At 60.5% G+C, this 10,003-nt stretch overlaps 2 protein-coding genes across 2 annotated transcripts in view; one reads left to right on the plus strand and one right to left on the minus strand.

Moving 5' to 3' along the window:
- The window catches only part of CHLRE_11g476500v5 (uncharacterized protein), an 8,706-nt gene extending 4,478 nt beyond the window's left edge, over positions 1-4,228 (minus strand). Inside the window, exons 1-8 of the mRNA XM_043067636.1 lie at positions 3,293-4,228; positions 2,454-2,533; positions 2,081-2,280; positions 1,825-1,874; positions 1,351-1,554; positions 988-1,063; positions 488-561; positions 105-217 (exon numbers count right to left, since the gene is read on the minus strand). Coding sequence (XP_042919641.1) covers positions 105-217; positions 488-561; positions 988-1,063; positions 1,351-1,554; positions 1,825-1,874; positions 2,081-2,280; positions 2,454-2,533; positions 3,293-3,445 — 950 coding nt within the window. The 5' untranslated portion in view covers positions 3,446-4,228. The remainder of the gene's footprint in view (positions 1-104; positions 218-487; positions 562-987; positions 1,064-1,350; positions 1,555-1,824; positions 1,875-2,080; positions 2,281-2,453; positions 2,534-3,292) is intronic.
- A 100-nt stretch (positions 4,229-4,328) lies between these two features.
- On the plus strand, positions 4,329-9,784 carry CHLRE_11g476550v5 (uncharacterized protein). Its single transcript, XM_001697241.2, has 10 exons — positions 4,329-4,838; positions 5,000-5,117; positions 5,387-5,458; positions 5,719-5,861; positions 6,275-6,374; positions 6,753-6,888; positions 7,243-7,372; positions 7,713-7,823; positions 8,220-8,328; positions 8,797-9,784. Exons 1-10 carry the CDS (start codon positions 4,803-4,805, stop codon positions 8,883-8,885), a joined length of 1,044 nt encoding a protein of 347 aa, XP_001697293.1. The 5' UTR covers positions 4,329-4,802; the 3' UTR covers positions 8,886-9,784.
- Positions 9,785-10,003: the final 219 nt, after the last annotated feature.

The raw sequence follows: 10,003 nt of genomic DNA on the forward strand, positions 1-10,003 counted from the left end.
TATGTGTGTATGTGTGTGTGTGTGTGTGTGTGTGTGTGTGTGTGTGAGTGAGTGAGTGAGAGGAAGATAACGATTGCCTGCCATGCGCCCCCCCCCAGGCCCACCCTTCCCCGCCACCCACNTGCAGCTCCAGGGGCGGCGAGGCGTGTCTGTCCAGCCCCTGCCCCGTGCCGTCGTGCGCAAAGGCCACGTGCGCAGGATCCACCACATTCTCAACCTGCGGTGTGTGTGTGTGTGGGGGGGGGGGGGTTTGCAAATACCAGCCCAAACTAAACCAAACCCGATGCAATAGAGCGAGGAGGAGAGCGTGACCTACCGTATGCTTTGACAACGGAGCGGCAGTCGACAGTCGTCTCCCTCAGCAACACCCCAACCCCCGCAACCCCACCCCCAGCCCCAAGGCGTCTCCTTGCAGCACTTGTGTTTCCTTATGGGACTGGTTCAAACTTAGCCCCCCAGGCCACCCCCAGCCTCCCCGCCCCCGCACCATGGTCTCCCAGTCGTATGGGAAGTCGCGTGTGAACTGGTCCACCAGTGCCCACTGCTCGCCAGCCCGAGCGCCTGGAGGGGGTGTGAGTGTGAGTGTGTTTAAGAACAAACGGAACAATTCCGCCATACACGGTGAAGGTGTGTGTGTGTGTGTGTGTGTGTGTGTGTGTGTGTGTGTGTGTGTGTGTGTGTGTGTGTGGAGGTGGAGGTGAAGGTGTGTGTGCATGTGGAGGTGTATGTGGAGGTGTGTGTGTGTGTGTGTGTGTGTTGGGGTGGTGGTGGTGTTGCCATCGAAGCTAGAGGCATGACGCATACGTGCGGCAAGCATGAAACACGAACACGGACACGGACCCCCCCGCCACTTTATTACGCCTATTCTGCATTGGGTTTGGTTTAGTTTTGGCTGGTGTATACAACCCCCACAACCCCGGAGCCCCGCAACCTTTTGGTTCCCGGCGCCACCGAGCCCACACTGCCAGCCGCCACGTACGCTCTCACCCAGCTCTGCAAAGTCCAGGGGAATGGCGGCCTCGTCCGCCGCCGCCGCCTCGCCCCACCACACCCACACCATGCCCTGTGGGGCGGAGGGCGGCAGGCAGCAGGCGGGCAGCAGCAGGCGGCACACACAGGTGCATGTCATACACTGTCCTACGCGTAATGTTTTCCTTATGCTCTTTAACACAGGTGCGCGGACGTGTTGTGTGACACGCACACATGTTCACGTAAGTGGTGTGAGACACACGAACACACGCGACGTCCGCATCCGGCCACAAGACGTACGTCGCCACTGCCCCACTGTACACCACTGCCACTGTACATACTTCCGTAAACCCCATTCGAACGCGCCAGCCCCCCACGCACCTGCGCCACGGCAGTGCGGTAGGCCTGCCCCCCACAGCGCCGCAGCACCGCCGCCTGCCGCTGCGGGCCGCTGGCAGCGGCGGCGGCGCTGCTACTGCCGATGGTGCTGCTACTGCCGGCAGCGCTGCTACTGCCGGCGGCGCCGCCGCTTGTAACTGGTGGTGTCTGCTGCTGCAGCTGCTTCTCGTAGTCAGGGTGAAGCATCTGCACATACAGGGAGAGGGAGCGAGACCTCTCATGTACCTGTGTGCTCCATGTTGCGTCCGTCAGGTGCACAAGGGAGTCAACGCCTCCGGCCCCCTCCGTTGTCAAAGCATAGGCCACGCTCTCCTCCTTGCTGTTTTGCATTGGGTTCGGTTTAGTTTGGGCTGGTATCTACAGCTCCCCCCTCCCCCCGTTTTACCTTGGTTCGGTTTAGTTTGGGCTGGTATCTACACACACACACACACCCCTTCCCCGCGCGCGCGCACGCACCTGCGGCAGTTTGACGCAGTCGCCGCCGCTGTTGAATTGCCAGCCGTGGTCTGTGCCGGGTGGCAGTAGCATTGGCAGTAGCAGGCAGGCAGGTTGTGCGGGAGGAGGCCGGCGTGAAGGAAGGGGTGGCGGGTTGCATTGGCAGTCCTCAGTGCCCCTGCTAGGCAGAAACTTTGGCTACACGAAACACACGTGCTGACACGTAAATACACTCAAGACACGCCACGCCACACGCCACGGGACAGCTGTAACTCACAGCTGCATTCCAACAACACCGGCTGCTCCGCTCCCCCGGCTCCTCCCCCCGCTCCTCCTGCCACTCCTCCTGCCGCCGCCTTGCCCTGCGGCTGCTGCTGCTGCTGCCGGTACAAGCGGCCGCGGCTCAGCGGTGCGCGGCGGTGCGGGCACTGGTCCGACATGCAGCCCCAGCCGCCGCCGTCGGTGCCGCCATGGTGCCTGTGTGTCGGGTGATGGCGGTTCCAGGCATGCCCAGTTGCACGGTGGGATGGGGCGTGGGTGCGTGGCTGTGGGCGAGGTAGAACACCACCCGACGTAACCCACCACCAGACACCCACTAGACACCACAGGCGACCACCACCGCAACCAACCAACCAACCAGACAGACCCACCAGACCACCAGGTGGTTGTCGAACAGGCTGAAGGGGATGGGCGCGTCCCGTGGCAGATCCACCAGGAAGCCCACCGGGTACTGCACGTGTACGTGTGTGTGTGTGTGTGTGTGTGTGTGTGTGTGTGTGTGCGCGCGTGTGTTAAAGAGCACAAGGAAAACATTACGCGTAGGACAGTGTATGCGCGCGCGTGTGTGTGTTAAAGAGCACAAGGAAAACGTTGCGCAAAGGAAAACGTTGCGCGCGTGTGTGTGTGTGTGTGTGTGTGTGTGTGTGTGTGTGTGTGTGTGTGTGTGTGTGTGTGTGTGTGTGTGTGTGTGTGTGTGTGTGTGTGCATTTGGGGTGAAGAGGGCAATGACAGCGCGTGTGTGTTAGGGAGCATGAGGGAACTGGGTCGACTCGGTGCATGTCAAATGTGCGTACTCGGGGGAGGGGGGTTTATGATGCCCGAGCCCAATATGTCCCAAGAATCAAGGGATCATCGCCCAATTCAGCCATGCAGAGTGAGCTCCAAGGAGGGAGAGGCATGGCACGCGTGCCAAGCGCAGGGGAGGGAGGGCGGATGGGGACTTGATCCCGCCCCTCCCTGCAGCCGTGCCCTGCAGCCCTAGGGTGGGATTTGCGCCAAACTCATCAAATACCAAACCGCGTGTGCTTTAGCGGCACGGCCCGTATGTACCGTACACTCGGCACCCCCTTGCAGAAACCCCAATGCCTCAGGGATGAATCAAGACAGACATGACGGTAAGCGCGGGGTTGCCTGCCGGCCCGATGCGGGCGACAGTACGTTGCGTGCCGTGGGGCTGGTCTCCTTCTTTTAGCGACACGCTTAAACGCACCCATTGGTTCGTCCACGTGAAGTTTGCGGCGTCAGCTACTGCACCCGGCTGCGACAGGGCCTCGCTCTCATGCTCGATTGAATGTGCCGAAGCGGTCGACACGCCTAAAGCGCGTCCAATGTCAAGAAACTTGTGCTGATTATGGATGCTCATGTGAAAGGCCAACAATCCATGCCGCGGGCAACTAATTTGTGGCTGTCGGCAAGCAAATTGACGCAGTGGCCTACCACGCGGCGGCAGCAGAGCGCGCGGAAAAGCTAAAAAGCAGGCTTCCATTTCGAAGGAGGTATGTTTTGCACAATGCCCTGAAGCTTGGAGAATTGAAGGAAAACTGCGGCAACCGTGTGTGTTTTGCTCTCCCCTTCTCCCTTTTTCTAAATTCCGTCCCCTCTCTCTCCCTTTCCCTTTCCCTTTCCCTTTCCCTTCCGTTTATAGCCTCAGATTTTCCTTGAACATGGACTCAGTGTGCGCGGATACATTGAAAGCGTTAGCAAGGACCCAACGCGCGCACGGTGACATGTCCGCAAAAGCTTGTCGACACAAGCCTCAGAGCCCAGCAGCCGATGGCGTGCAGGAGCAGTGATAATTGCTAAGATACAAATGCTTTCATTATGCCAAACGCACTAAGCGAGCGCTGCCTTGGTGCGCCAAAAGTTAGATGGCTCGGCAGCTTGAGTCGCGCTAGGATGCGTGAGTTGGATGTCTAGGACGTGGACATGGCCGTGACGTGCACCATTATTGGTGCGCGTGCACCGAGCCCGATGATGGGTCAAACCTGAGGGACAAGCGTGATTCTAGCAGTTCCCCGGCGGGCAACCAACGGGAGAGACAAAAGTTAAGCCGACACGCTCGTAAATCGCAGGTATGGCGCCCACACAGCTTGATTTTAGCGGCCTGTGTTACGGGCTTTCAGGGAAACCAGGGCAGAGGGAAACTGGTCGCGAAACTCGCAGTACAGAAACTTGAGCAAACGGGGGCCTTTTGCGATGCCAACATCGTCCATAAACCTTGGCAGCATTCTAACGCTAGCATTCTAGCGCCCAGTGCCCGAAATTCCAACTGCAATGGTTCACATCGGGCTCGGGCCCGGCGTAATAAGTTGGGCCAGCTGCCCAGGCAACATCACATCACAAGCCCGAAACAAGGGCTTAAGTGGACAGCGACACGTCGGCTAGAATTCTAGGGGCGACGCTTCGTCAATCGGGATGTCCGTAATGGTATAACCCTAAAACAGGAGACGCGGCGCTGGTTCCTGGCGCATGACAGGAAATAAGGACAACACGATTCTGACTGAACGCGGCCAAGAGCGCTCCGCTTTTGCAGCGTTTGATGCGTCATCGCTCCGGTTGATGACCGAGGCGCATCATCCAAGTACTGTTATACTGTTTTGCAACGTTGCGCAGCCGCTATTTGCACTATAAACTGCATACACACACGCACACCACATAACCGACGCAAGTAAACTTCCGCCACTCGTTGTATTGCTTTCTTTGAAGTGCTCCTGTTCAAAATGGCCGCCATCCCCGAGACTCAGACCGCCGTCGTGGTGCGTTTATGAAGCTGAGCTCAGCAGTGGGAGCTGGGTGCCAGTACCGTCGCCTGGCCGCTTGGTTTCTAGATCCTCCGGCGCAATTGTGGCAGCGCCGCGCGGCCCCTGTCCTCCCTCTCGTCCATTCAATCACGACCAGAATGCAATTATGCATGTAGGTGAACGCCTTTGGCCCCGATTATGCCAAGAACATCAGCATCGGCACGGTTCCGGTGCCCAAGCCCGGTCAGGGCGAGGTGCTCGTGCGCATCACCTGCCGCCCGCTGAACCCCGCGGGTGGGTACCTGCGAGCAAAAGAGGGAAGAGGGAAAGGGCAAGGAGTCAGCAGCGTCAGGGAGGCACGGCGGCCCGTGCAGGGGCACGTTGCGCTTATCTGTGTGCGAGTTGGGAACGTGGGCTTGCAAGGGCAGAGTGAAGCGCGTGAGTGGAGGGTGAATCGTCCTTCCGGTTTGAGTATCGCGGCCATTGAATGCCCCTCTGCTCCCTTCTCTGGCTCTCCCCTTTACCCCCTGCAAAAACGCACAAAACACACGCCACGCACACAGACGTGTTCTCGGCCCTGGGTGTGTACCCCGGCTTCACGCCCAAGGAGTTGCCCGCAGTGCTGGGCCTGGAGGGTGAGATGGGGAGGGGTAGCGAAGGGGGGCCTGGAGGGCTGGGGGGATGGGGGGATGGGGCGGGATACAGGGTAAGAGCGGAGGGCACTTGGGGGGTAGCCTCGGGAGCGTTTGTGGGGTGATGGGGCCAGAAGCATGCGAGTCAGTGGTTTAGGTGGAAAACGCACAAACGCGCAAATGAATTCAGAGCAAACAACACTGACGCCGACACTGGCGCCTCACCACCGCACCACCGCACCACCATCCGGGAACCCCCGCAGGCGTGGGCTCGGTGGCCGCGCTGGGCCCCGGCTGCAGCGGCCGCCTGGCGGTGGGGCAGCGGGTGGTGGCCACGCGGTGGCTGTGTGTGAAGGAGGGCAACGGCACGTGGCGCCAGTACGCCGCCGTGCCCGAGGAGGACCTGGTGAGTGGTGGGGGGAGTGGGGTGTGTGTTTTTTGGGGGGGGGTGCAGAGATGGTACGTAGCGAGGCAGACAGCAGGCGTAGGGACGGGGGGGGGTGCTGCCCCCCCCCCTGAGAAAGGAGAAGAAGGGGAGGAGCGGAGGGGAGGGGGAGAGGGGGGCGGGAGTGGGGGCAGAGAGGGGGGCAGGAGGGGGGCAGAGAGGGGGGAGGGGGCAGGATTGTGTGAGTTTGCGTGGAGCAAGGGCAGTAGCATGATGAGCTACAGCGAAGCGAGCACGCAACGGAAGGCGGAGAGGGACAGGGGCGCTGATGCGCCTTGAGTTTCGGTGCCGGTGTAAACTCCAGCTACACCTGCTGCTGTTCTTGCAACAGCCATTACAGTACACACAAAAACGCACAAACCCAATCCCCGCAGATTGCCATCCCTGACGAGCTGGCTGACGAGGCGGCCTGCCAGGCGCTGATCAACCCCATCCCCGTGGTGGGCATGTTCCAGGAGGTGGGGGCGGCCAAGGGTGAGTCATGCAGTGGAGTCATGGGGAGGTATGGGGAGTCATTGGGAGTCATGGAGGCACTTGGAGCCATGGGGAGTCATGGAGGCATTGGGAGCCATGGGGAGTCATGAAGTCATTGGTAATCTGGTACGGTAGTTTGCCGGGCATGACTCTGAGATGATGCATGCGTTACGTTAGGACCTGCTGACGCATATGTGGGGGCGGCCCATGGCGAGCGTAGCGATGTTCCGGGGTCGTGGGGGGCGGCTCAAGGTAAGAAATGCAGCAGGGGCAAGGTGGCGCGTGCTGCCCCAGCCAGTGCACAATCACATTTGCACGCACATGTCCCCGGGCGTGCCCTACCCAACCCCACTCACCCAACCCCACGCACACGCGCAGGCGACTATGTGATTGTGACTGCCGCCGGCTCGGCGCTGGGTCGCATGGCCATCAGCTACGGCAAGAACGAGGCGGGCGTGAAGGTCATCGGCACCGTGCGGCGGCCGGAGCAGGTGGAGGAGCTCAAGGCCGCGGGGTGAGTGGGTTGGATTGGGGTCATGGACGTCGGGGAGCAGCTGGCCGAGCACGTGCGCTTGCGAATGAGGAAGTCAGGAGGAAGTTAGTAAGGTCCAAGCCGCCGACTATACTGCCGACACCCTCTCTGTGCGCGCTATTACTGGGTAGCAGTCGGGGGGCCGGGCAAACACAAGCGCCAGCTACTGCTTTCCTAGGTCCTCCACCACCCACCACCTCCCGCCCCTTCCCTCCCTTCCCCGCTTGCAAGTGTCCCCTCTGCGTGTGCTGCGCTAGTTTGCTTTGGTTTGCGCTGGTATTGACGACCCCCACTCCCGCCCCCCGCCCCCCCCCCCACACACACACTCACACACAGCGCCGACGAGGTCATTGTGGTCCGCGGCCTCGAGGACGCCGCCGCCTTCAAGGAGAAGGTCCTGGAGCTGACCGGCGGCAAGGGCGCGGCGGGCGTGCTGGAGTGCGTCGCCGGCGACATGCCCGCCATTGTGAGTACTGGACCGCAGAAGGCATTGGCTACAAGAGGGACTCGCTGACGCGAGTTGCGAGCGATATCTGCGTAGTGCGTGACAGCCCCTGTGGATGGCTAGCTGGCGCCCTGGCTAGCTAGCTGGCGTGTATGGCCGACGGGTGTCGGGTGCGGTTGTTGGCAGTGGGCGTGTGGCGAATGCTGCGAAGGCGAGAGCGGGTGCGGCGGGGTGTGATGTTGCTGGTCGCGATCAGCTCTCCTGCAGGCGCGCCCTGCCGTCGCACACTCAATCAACGAAAACGCACGTATGGGCGGGCTTCGTTTCGTTTTGTTCTAAACAAAAAAGTGCGCGCACGCAGGTGAGTCCGGCGGTGCGCGACAACGGCGTTATCATCATGTACGGCGCCATGAACGGCATTGACCTCAAGTGGAACGTGTTGGAACCGCTCTTCCGCGGCGTCAGCATGAAGGTGTGTGTGTGTGGGAGGGCGGCGGTGTAGAGACCAGCCCAAACTCAACCGAACCCAATGCAAAAGAGTGAGGAGGAGAGCGTGGAGGGGGAGGGGACCGTGGGGTTTGATCTGTGTGCGTGTGCGTGTGTGTGTGGACAGGGGGCGAGCTTTATTTTCACCAATCGTCCGTGTAAGCATACATCATTCACAACTGCACGCACACACACGCACACACGCGCACACACACACACACGCACACACGCGCACACACACACACGCACAACTACACACACACAGGAAGGGTTGTTCCGTTTGTTTTTGTTTCACACACACACACACACACGCGCGCGTTGCTGCATCGCATATACAGCAGTCTTTGCGCTTATTCTTCCTTTTGCCCTTTGTAACACGCAGGGCTTCTGGGTGTGGCCGTGGATGAACGCGCGCACTGCGGAGGAGCGCCGGGCGGTCATGGAGCGCGTGGTCAGGCTGATGGTGTCGGGGGTGCTGCCGCCGCACAAGGGTGAGAGCGCCTGAGATAGAGGGACGAACAAGGGTAGTTTGTGTGACAGTGTCTTGTGGATAGAAGCGTTGGGCTCCCCGGACGGTGTAGAAGGTGGATGTAGGGTTAGCGATCAGCGGACAGTTTGCATTCTCAGGACTGGTCGACAGCACCATTCCCATGCGCTTTCCTCGGCATGTCACACGCCACTGCGCCTTACGCCACCACTCATCGGTCATAAGGCGTTTGTGTTGGTTGCGTAGTTTTCCGCCGATCGCCGATCCCGTGAGCCCGCTTGCCCGGCCGGGGAAGGGCTGGGCTGGCGCTCGATGAAGAGCGCACCCTCACCCTGCTCACCCCTTTAACCCCCTCCTCCAACCCACTTACCCACTCCCTCAACCCCCTCCTCCAACCCCTCACCCCCCCCCCCAAAACCCTCACCCCCCCAAACCCTCAACACCCCCTCCTCCAACCCCTCAACCCCCACAGTGGACGCGCGGCCGCTGGAGGGCGCGGTGGAGGCGCTGCAGTACCAGGCCACGGTGGGCCGCGACGCCAAGCTGGTGCTGCGCGGCTAAAGTAATGCCTTCTTTTATTCCAGTTTACTCCCGTTCGATAAGGATGATGATGAGAGTGAGTGGATAAGGCTTATGCTCGCATGGTCACGAGATGATTTGTATACGAGTTGCGCGTTGGAGCCGAGAGATGTGGATGTGGCGTGAGGCGGTGAGGCCGCAGCAGCGTGACGTGCGGAGTGCATGCATGTTTATGAGGGGCTTGCATGCGGCATACACCACAGAATGCCCCGCCTGCAGAAAGACCGCGAGACGAATAAAATGCACGTGCTAAGAATGTTCATGGGGCGAACGGCGTCTTGCTGTTTGATGAGGAAACCAGGGGCGGCAGTGTAACCGCAAGTTGCTGATGTTGGCAGCGGTGCCGAATATGGGAACGAAATGCAGTTGCCGGAGGAGGAGTTGGCACGAGGCTGACATGCGCGTGTGTGTCAGCATTATGTGCGGAGAGTGCATCTGCGTGTGCAGCGCCATTCATATCTGTATGTGCGGTTGGACGGGGCTTGGTTGGAGATGCATTGGTTGGAGATGGGTTGACAGGTTGAAGGAAGGGTGTTGCGTGCATGCAGGAGAGCATGCAAGTGGAGGCTGGGGGCATTGGATTGCGGACCTGGCGGTAGATGCGGGAGCCCGGGGCTGCCCCGAGCGAAGGTGTTGCTGCTGGAGGTGGGGGCCATGCGTGTTAATGGCCGGATGGATGGGGCGCATTCGGTAGAAGCACACGCGCAGCAGGGCACGGGCATGTGGGTCATACATCAGGGGCATGCATGCGGTCATGTTGGACCTGGCGGGGTCACGCTGGCACGTACGCACGCACTTGCGATTGGGCGCTTGCTGATAAGTCGTGGCCCTGAGAATAATCCGGATTCTGGCTTGCCCGGAGGTTGTAATGCACGCAACACACCTCCTCCAGTCCTCCTCTGCTGCCTGCTTCCCTCGCAGGCTCGCTCCTTGGCAGCTTGGCTCTTGGCATCTCATACCGTGACCCGGTCCCGTCCGGGATCATCTATATGATCAGTACTGTACCAACGTTCCTGATGCCCCCGCGGTCCCGCCCCGCCCTGCCCGCGACTGACGTCAGGTGCTCACAGATGCTGGCTGTGTTGCTTGATTGGCGAGCG

Source organism: Chlamydomonas reinhardtii, chromosome 11, assembly GCF_000002595.2.
Source record: "Chlamydomonas reinhardtii strain CC-503 cw92 mt+ chromosome 11, whole genome shotgun sequence".
In the NCBI taxonomy this organism is placed as follows: domain Eukaryota; kingdom Viridiplantae; phylum Chlorophyta; class Chlorophyceae; order Chlamydomonadales; family Chlamydomonadaceae; genus Chlamydomonas; species Chlamydomonas reinhardtii.

Bases quoted from the DNA above. Each gene is read 5' to 3' on its own strand.
- CHLRE_11g476550v5 (XM_001697241.2), top strand. From the start codon at position 4,803: ATGGCCGCCATCCCCGAGACTCAGACCGCCGTCGTG. The intron at 5,118-5,386 runs GTGGGTACCTGC...CCACGCACACAG, and splicing joins CCGCCCGCTGAACCCCGCGG to ACGTGTTCTCGGCCCTGGGT. The intron at 6,889-7,242 runs GTGAGTGGGTTG...ACTCACACACAG, and splicing joins GAGGAGCTCAAGGCCGCGGG to CGCCGACGAGGTCATTGTGG.